Source organism: Pezoporus occidentalis, unplaced genomic scaffold, assembly GCF_034315485.1.
Source record: "Pezoporus occidentalis ecotype Australia unplaced genomic scaffold, CSIRO_AGI_Poc_V1 ctg86, whole genome shotgun sequence".
Lineage (NCBI taxonomy): Eukaryota > Metazoa > Chordata > Aves > Psittaciformes > Psittacidae > Pezoporus > Pezoporus occidentalis.
Genome location: NW_026916220.1, coordinates 3,935,239 through 3,950,397, shown reverse-complemented (window position 1 = coordinate 3,950,397; position 15,159 = coordinate 3,935,239). Strand labels below are relative to the sequence as shown.

Genomic DNA, 15,159 nt, shown 5'->3' with positions numbered 1-15,159 from the left:
TAGAATGTAAGTTTAAAAGGAATTAGGGAAAATGTGTATGTAGTATATTATGTATGGTTTGGGGGTATGATGTTACTGCTTTTCTTTGCATGCTTTCCTGATTTGCATTGGACTCATTGCATTTGTGGAATGAGTTACTAGCTGATCTAAACATAGGTTGTGGAAGCAAGGTCTGCATGACTCTGAGAGGAAGTGTTAATGACTATGAGAGGCAGTCTTTCCTCTTATTCATTGTAAGCAGGACAGCCATGCATTTTTTTTATTCCTGTAAGGAAAATATTAGATAATACTAATGAGCACTGCTTAAGTTACATGAAGTGCCAGTTATGGAAAATTTTCATGCGCAGAAGCAGCCTTTACTTTGGTGAACAGACACACCTGATGTAGCTTTAGTGCCTGAATGAGTAGTTCCTGTGTGGTATAGAGCTAATTATGTTCTAAACATAGAAGGCTTTCTGATCCTACATTCTGCCACTACTCAGATTGGGAAGCCAGTGTATTACCTGGTAAATATGGTAACTTAGAAATTGTCACAGCCACAATGTTATCAATTCATTTAATGGAAATGTAATAAGTGTAGTCTTTGCAGAGGGTATGCATAATGGTGGTCTCTTGGGGAATTTGAATCTTGTCCTTTTTTAACACCTCAATTTACGATGAGTTCATATAGTTAACACTTTTCACAGCATTAGAAAAGAAGAAAGCTTTATACTACCTTGTAGTTCAGGTGTACTTGAACAATGTGGAATTTGGAAAAGTTGTTCTTTCTTCACAGTTGACTTCAAAGCCCCCCTTTTTTTTTTATGATAGCTGCTTTGATAGTATGTACAGTAGAAACATATACTCAGTTCTAGCCTGTATATGCATTTTTTCATAATTCTTCTATCTTGTGAAAAGTAATTTGTAATACGAGATTTTGCGATACAGTTAAGATAGTTACACTTTTCTATCTTCTCAGAGGGTTAATACTAGCAGGATGCTTGCAGTCCCGCAGTAGAGTTGTTAGTAAAAATCTTGTGTGAACGTGGTGGCCACCTGTGGTAGAGTCTATCTGACACAACTTGTAGAACAGTACTGAACAACAGCAGCTATTTTTCCTTTTAACAGGCAGTTTATCATAATTTGAAGCCTGCTTCATTGCAACAACAGCTGCAAAGCATTCACCTGGATCAAGACAAAACTGAAGCATTTGGCAGTGCATGGGCAGCTGCAGGTCAAGATACAATTGAAAAGTTCAGGCAGAGGGTTTTGAATCCTCAGAAGGTAATGGTTTTGTTTTTTTTAATTTTTTTTTTTTTTCCTAACAGAGGGTAAAGCTACATAGCTTTGTTTTAAAGCAAGGAGTTTAAATTAGGTGCAGAGTTTGTGATGGGAGCAGTGGAGTTCCACTTCAAAGGGATGTTTTGTGTTATCTGAGCTGTTGGAACCTGACTCCCAACATAAGAAGGACATGAACCTCTTAGAGTGAGTCTAGAGGAAGGCCACAAAGATGATCAGAGGGCTGGAGCATCTCTGCTATGGAGACAGGCTAATAGAGTTGCTCCTGTTTAGCCAGAAGAGAAGGCTCTGGGGAGACCTTGGAGCCCCTTCCACTGCCTAAAGGGGCCTACAAGAAGTCTGGAGAGGGACTTTTTACAAGGGCAGGTGGTGACAGGACAAAGGGGGATGGCTTTAAGTGGAAAGAGAGTAGATTTAGGTGAGATATTATAAAGAAATTCTTTACTGTGAGAGTGGTAAGACACTGCCACAGGTTGCCCAGAGAAGCTGTGGCCCTTTCATCAAAAAAAAAAAGCCTGCTCAAAGCCAGGTTAGATGAGGCTTGAGTGACTTGATCTAGTGGAAGGTGTCCCTGCCTGTGGCAGGGGGTTGAAACTAGCCATCTTTAAGGTCTTTTCCAACCCAAACCATTCTATGACTCTGTGTTATGTGTACTATTAGCAATGTAAAATAATGCAACGTACATACCATTTGGAGATGTTTGTGAACTTGCCTTGCAATAGGGCAAGGTTAAAATGCGTTCATGAACACTTTTAGTGGTTTAGCTCATCAGCCTGTTGATTCTCTGTACTTGGAAGTGTACCTGAGCTCCTGCTGTCTTTAATTTTGTAAGGTGGTTGGGTAGTGCATATTGTAAGGTACTTGCTACAATTCTGAGTTACATTTCTGTGATAACATAATAATTGTCCTTCATATGTGACTGCTACCAGCTAAAACTTTGGTACATCATGTGGAAGTCTCGTTGTATCTTGAGGCCTAGATATTTGCATTTATGAGAAGGTGCAGATATCTGTCAATTGATAATAAGTCTTCAAGTGCATAAGGAGATGTATACAGAACATAGCAGTGTCAGCCAGGATCACATGGTTCAATGAATTGTGGAGCACAGATTTAATTATTCTGACTTTATTTTTATCATTGTTATATATCTTGTTGGGATAAGATTCAGTTTGTGATTTAGTTAGTAAAATATACATATAAAATTTATTTTGTTTAAAAGCTACACCTGATATACTGACTGAAATAGAGCATCATAAGTTATACCATCAGGTTTAAACCTAAATAAACCTAGAATTTCACTTAGGTATAAAATGCACATTTTAAAAAGACAAGTTATGTTTGTGGAACAGACTAAAAATACCCAGAATCGCATTACAGTTGATTTTTCTGCAGTATTTAAACTTTATCCTTTGTAAAACTGGGTAATTTTTGGAACAAGACTTTCATAATTTTAATGCAAAATTATATTAACTCATGAAGTTAAACAAGTAAATGGCTGATAATGTAAGTATGCAAAAAACTGGTTTGAGTTGAAAAGATATTTTAGGCTTCTGAGCCTAAATACTTTTTGAGATAGTATTTCCCAGTGCCAAGCACACAAGTTCCAAAGTTTAAAAGGTCAGCAGTATGGTAAGTATATAGGCAAGTATAGCTGTCCATTGGAGGAGGTGGGTAATTTGAAAACCAAGTGAAATTGCAGGAGGTTATATGGCTAACTTTCCAAAATACAGCATATGTGTGCAGAATAGAAGGCAGTTCTGGAGATATCCTACAAAGCAGCTGTCTGAGAATTTTCTTCAGACAGACTATGCAGTAGATCATATTTCACTGCTGGGTCTTCAGCATATGGGAAACTAATAAAAGCATCTTTGATCCTCTTTCACATGGAGCTTGTACCATATGCACCTGTGGGCCTTCTGATGGCCTGGTTTGGGGGTGACTTTGCTCTGTTTCTTGTCTACAGCCCAGCAACATACAGTGCTTCTGGTGTATGTTACACTGTCGGAGATTCCCAAATAATGGAATGACGTTTTGGTAGTAAATTACATCCCATATAAAGCAGTTTTAAGCTGTCATTTGTAATTAAACTTGCAGAAAAACAAATGCAAAAATATCATAGTGCAAGTTACTTTTTTCTTCTTTTTTTTTTTAAGCAGGTTTAAATACGGGTGTGTAGCTCTTAAATCATCATTTTCACCCCACCTCTTTTTTTCCTTTTCTTTTCCTAGCCCAGATGACAAGTTTAATGGCAGTTTGATTGTGAGTGTAGATGTTAAGGTTTAATTTGAGTTTGAACTTAAATTTACTTTCTTGGTTTGTTTTGAAAACCTGTAAAATCTTAAACTTGTAGACTTTAGTTGAGTGAAACACTTGAAGTTCATGATAACTTTTCCTTAATTGACAGAGTAAGTTCACAAAACTGATGGCTAAATAAAGTATGTATTCTTCTGCTAAGAAGGCACACAGAGATATAGTATTTTTAGAATTGCATAAGTTAATGGAAGAACTTGCCATCTGTTTATAATCTTATGAATCTTCTTGTCATGTGAGTGCAGTAATAATTGTATGATCCTTTCATTGTGATGTAAAACAATTGATACTATAAATGAGCCCACTGTTCTTGTTTACTTGGCCGTATATGAGTTCCTGACTTGCACTGTTCACTTCTCTCACAGAAGCAATATTAGGTACAGAAAAATAATACGTAATTTCTTTTGTCACAGTTGCCAGCAACATAATCATGGAATGGTTGAGGTTGGAAGGAACCTTTGGAGGTCACCTGGTCCAGCCCCTCTGCTCAAGGAGGGCCACCTAGAGCCACTTGCTTAAGACTGTGTCCAGACAGTGTTTGAGTATCTCTAAGAATGAAGTCTGTACCCCCTCTCTGGGCAACCTGTACTAGTGCTTGGTCACCCTGAAGTGCAAATGTGTGTTCTTGTGTTCAGGCAGACCCTCTTGTGCTTCATTTTGTGCCCATTCCCTCTCATCCTGTTAGTGGAGACCACAGAAAAGAGCCTGGCTGTGTCTTCTCTCCGCCCTCCCTTCGTGTATTTATATACATTGACAAGTCCTCTCTTTTCCAGAGAGGACTTTTCCAGCTGCTCTGTCCTGCTTCTCTCCTCCACTTCCTCATGTGAAGTGCTCCAGTCCCTTCAGTATCTTCGTGTCCTTTGCTATACTGTCTCCAGTATGTCCATGTCTCTCTTGTACTGGGGAGCCCAGCACTGGTTATAGTATTCCAGGTGGAGCCTCACCATTGTTGAGTATCACCCTTGTCGGCCTGCTGGCAGTACTCCTCTGCATATTGCCCAGGGAAGTTGTAGCTGTCCCATCCCTGGCAGTATTCAAGGCCAGATTGAATGGGGCTTGGAGCAACTGGCTCTAGAAGGTTTCCCTGTCCATGGCAAGGGATTGGGATTTTTAAGGTCCCCTCCAACCCAAACCATTCTATGATTCTATGAGAAAAGAGTTTCTTCTTTCATCCCCTTTTAAAAATATATACAGGTTTTTTTGATTGTCACTGCATATTTGGTAGGGACTTTACTGACCTGTTTAGGTGGTGTGCTGGCCTATGTATTAATTTAGAATTTGGAATATGTGTGAATATTTCATGCTTTTACTTGCCATGTGGTTTTCTGTACATGTATCAATTCTGAATTTTCTTGATTTTGGGATTAGTGGGTGTGTGCACAGAATTGCTTGTCTGGGTCCAAGCGCAGAATTGGGGTCATGATTAGTGTTACTGAAGTCCTAATAGTTCTGTTTCAGCATGAGAGGGTGTCCAGGGAAACTGTATGAGACAGAGTTTACAGTGTAACTAAGAAAGAGATAATAGGAATTTTTTCTTTGTTTTAAAGTGTTTACTAAAATCCAAGTGGCAAAATAACTCCCGAGTCTCTTCTGGCACTTAGTACTTGGATGTTGTCTATTTTGAAAGTACTGAAATGGTGCCATTAAGTCTATTTCTGTACACAAAAAGGACCAGGCAGTAATCTTTCATTTCTGTTTTAAGACAACACATTGAGCAAACATTGGAGCTTTTGGGCAAATTGAAGGAAGAATTGAGGATTGATTAGCATGGCCAAATCTGGTGGGTAGCTGACTGCTGAGGATTATTACTTCATTGTATTACTAATTAATTTGGCTTATCTCCATTTCTGAGCGAGTAGGCCAGTGTATCTTTTGGCTTGAAGAAGTGCTCAGATTTAGACTCCAGACCACTAAGAGAAGCAATTTCTTACAGATATTTTGCTTGTATTACCATGTTATTTCTCTAAGTCCGGATTCTTCTCTGCAGACTACAAGTTGGTAAAAACTAGTGTTCTGAGTCTCTAAGTTATATGCAAGAGATGTAGGTGGTAATGTGCTGGCTGATATTCTGGATGACAAGCCAAACTGAGTTTCTTAGAGTAACAACAGAATAGGTATTTTCCAGAATACTGATTAAGTGAAGTTTTCTCTGGTATGCGGAACATTACTTCTAATTGTTAGAGAAAAAAATGTTCTCTTTTGAGTACAGGTCTTTTTTGTTGTTTTTTTTTTTTTAATTCAGACTGCTTAGCTGGTGGGGCTTTACTGTCTTGAGAAATGAATAGTTAGCATTAAACTAAGGCTGTACTGTTTACTAGTATCTTTTTTCTCATTCCATCTTTTCGTTTTTCTTCACTTTATAATTATAGGCAGTCTTCAGCTGCACAAGGTTATTAATTATGTTTATTATTCTGTTACATTGATTGGTTCTTTGAGACTTTACTCATGGCAGACCCTTTTTAAATTATTTCTGCTGTATAGTACAATCCTAGTCAATTAGAATGACAGTATTTGTATTAGAGTTTTTTTTCTTTGAATACATTCTTAGTTTGGGCTCTAGAATGGTAGGCCAGTAGTAATAGTCTTGATACCAATCTGATCCAGTTTTCAAGTCTTTGGTAACGTATCAGTTCATAAATCAGGGCAGGTATTGATTAGAATAGAATGTGTTTTGTTCTGTGTGAAGAAGACCTAGATTTTTAGTAGGGTTTACTCTGAGTTGTCATGGCAATTTTTCATCAATTTTCTGTTGCTTCTAACCCCATCCCCATTATGTTATGTGTATAACTCTGTACTCTGCATAGACCTTTTAAAGACAGGTCAAACTAAGTGCCTCATAGCTTTCTTGTTTTAGAAAACTGTTCAGGGCATCTTTAAAATACATATAATGGAAAAGATGGGACTGCTATGTTGCCAAGCAGGAGAAGTTTTTTATAGCCTTCAGACAGCATTACTTAATATAATGATGTGTGGGAATGCAACTAGTGAAATTTCGTACCTAAAATTCTTGATAGAGCTGTCAGTTCTATATGTTGACTGGCTGTTTGAAGCCATATGGGAAAACTCTGAAAGTAGTTTTCTCAGAAACTGGTTTTCTTGCTAAGGGGTATAGGAAGGTACAGTGAGGCCTGCTGAAAGGAAGCTGCAACATCCAGAATTTCCTTCTAAGATATCCATGCCATCTTAATACAGCTGGAGTCAGTAGCAGCAATAAAGAATAGAAATCAGTATGTTCATGCAGTCATCTCCAGTGTCCTCAGTGCTAGAGTCTCCCATCAGTTGGAAGCTGGTGTTTGATCTGGGGTTCATCTTAAAGGAAACACTCTCTTCCTGATTACAGAATATTTTTGTGATGAAGACCCTAGCTGTGATGATTATGCCTTTCTCTTAAAACATGCACCTTTTTTTTCTGTTTTAATAGTTGTTTGCTGTGTTGAGTACACTTCTGGCTTCATCATGCTGGTGTCTCCTCTGCACTGGCATGCTTTTCTTAAGCAGACGATGAGAGTTTTTGAAGGAAGTTCACAGTCAGACATGTTTTTTGTCATCCTTCCCTTGGCGTCTTACCTAAATTATTTTCATCATCACAGCAAGCAAAATTGACATTTTCATATATAATTTGCAGTTTAGATTCTGCAATGCTGAGTGTGCTGATGATGACTGGAATTAGCATGCTAGGCTGTAAATTTTAAAGAGCAGACTTACTGGTTTGTTCTAGCTTTATGTTGGTGTGACACAGGTCTGAAGTTAGTGTGTGTAGACCAGTGCTTTTCTTAACATGTAATACACCTTTAGTCCTATCTCATCCATACAAAACTGATAATTTATTAAAATCATACATAAGTGTTGAAGTACTTTCTTTAAATGAAAGCTCTTTATGTAATTATGACTAAGTACATTTTTTTCACTTTGGCTGTTGAAAGATGAAGAGAGGGGACCCCCAAACTTTAAAATATGAATATTCTGACTTTATTTTAATGCAGTGAGGACTACTTGGTCTTCAGTAGAGGGGCTATGGGAGTTACTCTGTCAAGAATTAAACTGAATGAAAGGATATCAATATTCATCTTCCTCAGGTTATTTGGTTAGAACAGCTGAAATAAGTGTATTGTAAGTGAAAGATCTGCACCAGAAAACTCCTTACATAATGGATTATTTTCTCAAAATACTTTTTTAGTTGGAAAACATTTTTAAATGTTTTGTGTGAGTGTGGTACGTGCTGTCTTAATAATACGAGAAGATTTGCCAAAGATGTCTTTTATATCCCATTATCTCTCACTTCACTGTTCATAACAGCATCAGTGATAGTAATATTTACATAAAAACCTCTTTCTGGTTGTTCCAGGAAATATTTTCGTCTTTAAAGTTTGACTGTTCCTCTCAAATTAGGGGGAAAAATAGCTGAAATGGATGAGTTAGTCTCAGAGTTAATCAGAGAAATTCTAATCTCATTTGTTATAACAGAATTTAATTTTTTTCTCTTTCTGTAATCGTTACCTTTGGGGACAGCATAGATTTCTTTCTGAGGTACATGGGGGCAGAGACATGGCTAATTTTCTCCCTTACCTCAAGCAGTCACATCATCTAGTGCACTCTGAATTTGTCAGGCTCTGTCTTTAAAGTATCTAATAGTTTTTGCTCAAACTAAGGCTGTTTGAGGGTAGTTCTTGAACCTCATTTTGCCAGCTGTCATAAATCTACTTCTTCAAGAACAGACTGAAGGCTGGGTTGTCCAGAATGCCCCTGTTACGCATTTTTCTGTAGTGTTAGTTACTCTAAATACTATAATAGTAGAAGTTTAGACTTTGGAATCTTTAATTACCAATGCTGAGTTAACGTAGCCTTTTAACGAAGTGAGCACTCCAGCACTGATGTAGTGAAGCAGAACTTACTTCCAAGAGTGATTGCTCTGTAAACTGATACAGTGCTCTTGCAGATATACCAGATTTGATAGAAGTAGATGAGGGGAGTGTAAATCTGAAAAATAGTGCCATTACATTTGAATACTATTTTGTTTTCTTTTTACAGAAAAAGGTTTCTAGAAGCAAGCATATAGATGTTGTTCTCAGGATATGAAAGCATAATCTCATGTCCAGTAACATCTAAGTTACCACAAATAATGATAATTTTGAACTGAATGGCTTCTTAAAATAGGGAGTGAAGTACTTAAAAATACTGATTGGGCCAGTAGAGCACTGGTGGAGTATGAAACCAATTTCTGTATTACTGTAACCATCGTACTTTATCTGAAATAGGTTCTTAGGCTTCTGCCTAACAGGAAACTGTTCTCTGTGGTACTTGTAAAAAGTAAGAAAGTTGTTTTGATGTTTTGTTATGCAGTTTTTAAAAACTGCATGAAAAAGAGGTCAATTATAGTGCTTTAGCCTGTCCTCACACTGCCTATGAAGGAAAGTAACTGTAGATGCTCTTAAACTACCCTGAAGAGGCTCTTTGAGTATTGACTCAGTCAGGAGGCTTGGATGTTACTTCTCAGCTATGCAAGTCTAAACCTGCATTCTGTGCCCTAGGAAGCTGCTGGTAATCAAGAATGGAGATGTCTATATTAATCAGGTCCTTCAGCACTGCCAATATGACAAGAAGTAGATTATTAGAAGCACTCAGTTTTGTGCCAGTATTTTAATTTTCGAAAAGAAGATTTATTTTCAGCTGTGCTCAAATTAGTAATGTCACTAGAGGCCAATTCAACTAAACTGATACCGTATTATGAACTAGATGAAGAAGATTTAGTATCGTCCCATAATTTCCTTAATACATGTTTATTTTCTCAATATTTACAACATGTAACCTAGCTATTCTAAAGATTACTCTTACTGGCTTTTACTTCTGACTGTGGGCCACAAACTCAGTTTGCTTTAAAATTCTCATCCCTCAGGTTGGAAAGCTTCAGCAGCCCCGTAGCAACTTCAGGGTGATGGATAGCATTTGCTCTCTAAAAAGGCACGTTTTCCTTATTTATTTGTTTATTTATTTATTTATCTCTCTTTAAAGAGAAAGTCCAGACAGACAAACTCAACCAGAACCAATTGACAATGGGAGAAATAGAATCATAAAATCATAGAATAGTTAGGATTGGAAAGGACCTTAAGGTCCAACACCCCTGCCATGGACAAGGATGCTTCAGTTCTAGACCATGTTGCCCAAGGCTCTGTCCAGCCTGGCCTTGGAATGCTTCCAGGGATGGAGCATTTACCACTTCTTCTGGCAACCTGTGCCAGTGCCTCACCACCCTCACAATAAAAATCTTCTTCCTTATATCTAACCTGAACTTCCCCTATTTAAGTTTGAGCCCATTCTGGCATCCTTGTAGGCCCCCTTCAGATGCTGGAAGGCTGCTATGAGGTCTCCAAGCAGCCTTCCCTTCTCCAGGCTGAACAGCCCCAACTTTCTCAGCCTATCTTCATACAGGAGGTGCTCCAGCCCCCTGATCATCCTCGTGGCCCTCCTCTGGACTTGTTCCAACAGTTCCAGGTCCTTTTTATGTTGAGGACGCCAGAACTGCACACAATACTCCAGGTGAGGTCTCACAAGAGCAGAGTAGAGGGGCAGGATCACCTCCTTCCACCTGCTGGTCATGCTCCTTTTGATGTAGCCCAGGATATGGTTGGCTTTCAGGACTGCAAGTGCACACTGAAGCCAGCTCATGTTAAGTTTCTCATCGACCAACACCCCTAAGTCCTCCACAGGGCTGCTCTGAATCGCCGTCTAATCTTTAGGATGAAACTCTTCATTTTGAGAATTCTTTTTCTTGCTTTTTGCTAAATTCTAACCAGCCTTTTCTTTGTCTGAAAGGCTAATAATAGATATTCCAGGATGTTCATGATCTTCCCTGTGTGTCTATAGTGCGTTGTTAAATTACATTTAACCTACAGTTCTGATTAATTGCATTTGCCCGCATGTTCCAAATCGTGTATGTGTTCTGAGTTCTGTCATTATTCTCTCATTAACTGAAGACTGGTTTTTATGTTTTAGTATTATGCAGAAATGAAGTACATAATATTCTATTTAGGGAAAGCTAGGTGTTCTGAAAACAAAAATCTTGCAAGAGAATGGAGTGCAAGAATCTAAATGAAATAGTTAGCTCTTAATATGTTAAATTTGATCTGTAGTACCATCAGCTATTTCATGCCTGCCTGAATGTCTGGCACTTATAAAAACCTCAGTCGTGTTGATTTTGTGTGTCCAGGCAGTATATCCATACTGTAATTCTTGCAGGTTCAGTGCTTTTTTTTTACTGAAATGGTTACAACATTTTCTTAAGGGAAATATAGATGCTGAATCATGGATTACCCATAGGTGACGAATAGTGGTTTGTGTGATGCCTGGCATCCTGCTTGCACTCTGGGAAGAAATAAACTGCCACATTCAGTGAGTTCTGACGGCAGCAGTACTAATTTCATATAGGTCCTGTAATGATGCATTCATGATATTAGATAGCCTTCTGAAAGCTTCACCTTCCAGGAGTGGGTCATTTGTATGAAAATTCCAGTTTTCCCTTTAAAATTAAAACAAGTTTCCAGTTTTCATGGCTGTAGAGACAGACAGGAGTACATGTAAGTAAAATAAAAATGTATCCCCTTTCCCTGCTTCAGTACTGGCTTTCCATCTGCTTATGTAAAAATACTGAACCGTGCTCCAGAAGTTTTGAAAGGCTGAAGTTGGAAGAATTGGGAAGACATTTGAGGTGATTATGTATTTTCTGAAATTCTGTTTCCTCTTTTGAGTTTCTCTCCCCCCTCCTTTTTTTTTTTACAGTATTCTCACTTATTTTCTTTTATTAATTTAAGGTCCCTGCCATTTTTTATTTTTTATTTTTTTTCAGCTTGAGTTTCTCAGTCACTTTGACTCTGGTTTTGGTCGTTTGGGTTGGAGCCCCTCAACATGCCTGTTCTGGTCTTCATCCCGTCTGCTTTCACTTTCAAATTGTAGTTCTCAGTTTTTGACTGATTCTTGTATAGCTAAGGTGATTGTTTTCTCCTTGAATTTTTATTTTTTATTTTTTTTTTAGCCTGAATTCCTTTGCCAAAGAACAGCTATTTGATTTCTTATTGAAGACTATAAGTATCTTTACATAGTTGACGAAGGAGAAGACTTTTTTTTTTCTGACAATAATACAGAAACTTGCCATATTTTTCTGATTTCTTGAGTTTCTTCTCAGTTTAGTGTAATTTGTAGTAATGTTTATGGACAGTCAAAAGTGAAAGTAAGAAACTATGGTGAAAATATGTGAGAAAGACGACAGAATGTAAAACCATAGTGGGCTGTAAGTGATGAGATAAATGGTGGGAGCTAATTTTGGCTATGTGAAATCTTTTATTGGGTTGGAGATCATGCCTAAAATTCGGATTAGATAAGCTGTGAAAGCTGACTTGACATTTAGTGTACGTAGGGTTTTTCCAGAGGGGGACTTTGAATCAAACATTTTAGTACAGTTATGTTAGATTGCTGATCATCTTATCCTAATACGTAAAATACTATGCTCTACTACTTATCTGCTGTTTTGTATAGAAAGCAGTCTGGTGGAAAGTACAGTGGGCATGAGTTGGAAACACCTGTGTTTTACACTGGAGGAGAATGACTGTGGATATCACAGACCAGAGATGATGCATTTATATACCTGTAAAGGTGTTAGTGACCTATGGATAAAGAGTCAGATCCTGTCAAATTAGGGGATATGGCAGCTCTCTATCATGCATCTGCCCCTCGGACAAGCATGGATGATCACTGGGAAGCACTATGTAGGGGATATAGGGATGGTTTAGTAGGTATAACACCTTTTCTATGGGTAAGTATTGAGTGAGTGCTGGAAGGAAGAAGTGCATTGGTTCTTGCATGCCTGTTACTCCCAGCTGTCATGGTATCCTCTTCAGAATCCTGAGTGGAACAAAATGGACATGGGAACTGAGGATTACTAGAGCTGTTGAAAGCTTCCTCACATTTTGTCGCCCTGAATCATTTGCCATAGGGTTCAGGGAGCATATCTGAAGCATTTTCATATGGGCTTAATATTGGTTTTATTTAGCATTTATGTTATTCCTGTACCTGTTTTTTATTTTCTAAATGTAACCCTGAGGTTTAGTAAGTGCCAGAGATACCAGTGACAACTTACAGCACTAAATTACAGTATGTTTTCAGAAGTGTTTATTGTTGTAGTGGCAAGGTAGCTTGCACATTTCTAAGCTACTGATAAGAAATTGTAAAAAAGAAGCTAAGACAGTAACTAAAACCATGGTTTTATTTTCATGCTAGCTATGGAGACATACATTCCCCCTCCCCAGTAAATGCTTTTCAGGTAATATATTGCAGATTCTGGCTTCATATAGTGTCTCCCAACATTTGTTTTCTATATCAAATTTTATATTAGAAGTTAAAATTATGTTTTAATCCTTTCATTTTAGAAAAAAAAAAGTTCTAAAATATGTACCACTTCATGGTTACCAAATGCTATGCATTGTTCTCATACAACTATATTTAAAACAGAAACAATGCATGAATTATACAGGAAAACAAACTCATTTTAAGGTAAAGCAATATAAAAAGAGTTATGGCAGCTGTTCAGCTATAAACTCAGGCCACTGTGCTACCACATATATAGTATTTGTTTTGAGCCTTCTATAATATTCCTAGACAGATGTGTATTGAAAGTGAAATAGAAGGCATAAATTTGAATTTCTTTACTTTGGATGGTTTGATTTTTATGCTACATACAGTACACTGTTTGGGAGCTTTAGGAAAGTTTTTAAAATTCAGACTTCCTGGGATATTGTTCTTGTCTCTAGAGGCATTGTTTTATAACCCTGGATAAGCTGCTAACCTGATTAAGGCTTGATTTCTGTGTTACTATAATAAACTGTTGAAATAACTGCGAGAAAGTGATTTCTAAATTCAGGAGTGTAGGGCTTGAACCGTAGTGACTGTGATATGAAGAGCCATCATATTCCAGAGCTTGCTCACTGTTTCCATTACCTTAGTGAGTAGGTGTTTTGTCAAAATAGATGGTATTGTTTCCTGATGCCTGCTTTGGGATGCTCCTGCCATTAGCTGATATGTCAGCATTTGGGTCCTTCCTGTTCATCATTTTCACTTTTGATAGGGCTCTTTAACTCAACTGAACTTCAGGGAGAACAGCTGTGGGGGACATTACTGTGGGGATCTGTTACAGACCGCCTGATCAAGAGGACTCTGTGGATGAAGCGCTCTGTAGACAGATAGGAACAGCCTCGCGCTCTCAGGCCCGTGTCCTCATGGGTGACTTCAACCACCCTGACATCTGTTGGAGGGACGGTACAGCCCAGCACAAGCAATCCAGGAGGTTCCTCGATTGTGTGGAAGACAAATTCCTTCTGCAAGTAATAGGGGAGCCGACAAGGAGAGGTGCCATGCTTGACCTCGTGCTCACCAACAGGGAAGGGCTCGTTGGAAATGTGACGCTCCAGGGCAGCCTTGGATACAGCGATCATGAGATGCTCGAATTTGAGATCCTCACGACAGTGAGAAAAGCGTGCAGCAAGCTCACTGCCCGGAACTTCAAGAGAACAGACTTTGGCCTCTTCAGGAACCTGCTTAGTAAGGTTCCATGGGATACAGCCCTAGAGGGCAGAGGGGCCAAGGCTGTTGGTTGTTATTCAAGGTTCACCTGCTACAAGCTCAGGAGTGTTGCATCCCAACCAGAAGGAAGTGCAGCTGGAGGGCCAGGAGACCTCCATGGGTGAATAAGGAACTGCTGAGGAAACTTAGAAGGGGAAAAAAGAGGCTTATAAAAAGTGGAAGCAAGGACAGGTGGCCTGGGAAAAGTACAGGGATGTTGTCTGGCAAGCTAGGGACCAGGTTAGAAAAGCTAAGGCCCAGTTAAACTTGGCTAGGGATGTGAAAGATAACAGGAGGGATTCTGTAGGTCCATTGTGATACAAGGCAGGCTAGAGACAACGTGGGCCCTCTCTGATAGGAGGGCCCTCTCCTATCAGGAGAACTGGCTACCCTGGATTTGGAGAAAACTGAGTTTCTTAATGACTTCTTTGCCTCAGTCTTCACTGGCAAAGGCTCTGACCACACCAGCCAAATCCTGGAAGGCAAATGCAGGGACTGTGAGAATGAAGACCTTGGGCCCACTGTAGGAGAGGATCTGGTTCGAGACCATCTTAAGAACCTGAACATGCACAAGTCCATAGGACCTGATGAAATCCATCCGAGGGTCCTGAAGGAGCTGGCAAATGAAGTTGCTCAGCCACTCTCCATCATATTTGAAAAATCGTAGCAGTCAGGTGAAGTTCCCGATGACTGGAAAAAGGGAAATATAATCCCCATTTTCAAGAAGGGGAAAATGGATGACGCGGGGAATTACAGACCAGTCAGTCTCACCTCTGTGCCTGGCAAAATCTTGGAGCAGATTCTCCTGGAAGGCATGCTAAGGCACATGAAAAACAACAAGGTGCTTGGTGACAGCCAGCATGGCTTCACTAAGGGGAAATCCTGCCTCACCAATCTGGTGGCCTTCTATGATGGGGCTACAGAACTAATGGACAGGGGTAGAGCAGTTGATGTCATCTATCTGGA

General features: G+C 39.0%; 1 protein-coding gene across 2 annotated transcripts in view; it reads left to right on the top strand.

The window, feature by feature from the left end:
* COMMD10 (COMM domain containing 10) overlaps nucleotides 1–15,159 on the top strand; it is a 121,219-nt gene that overhangs the window by 6,544 nt on the left and 99,516 nt on the right. For both annotated transcript variants that reach the window (XM_062604478.1, XM_062604477.1), the window contains one exon: nucleotides 1,108–1,263. In XM_062604478.1, coding sequence (XP_062460462.1) covers nucleotides 1,108–1,263 — 156 coding nt within the window. The remainder of the gene's footprint in view (nucleotides 1–1,107; nucleotides 1,264–15,159) is intronic.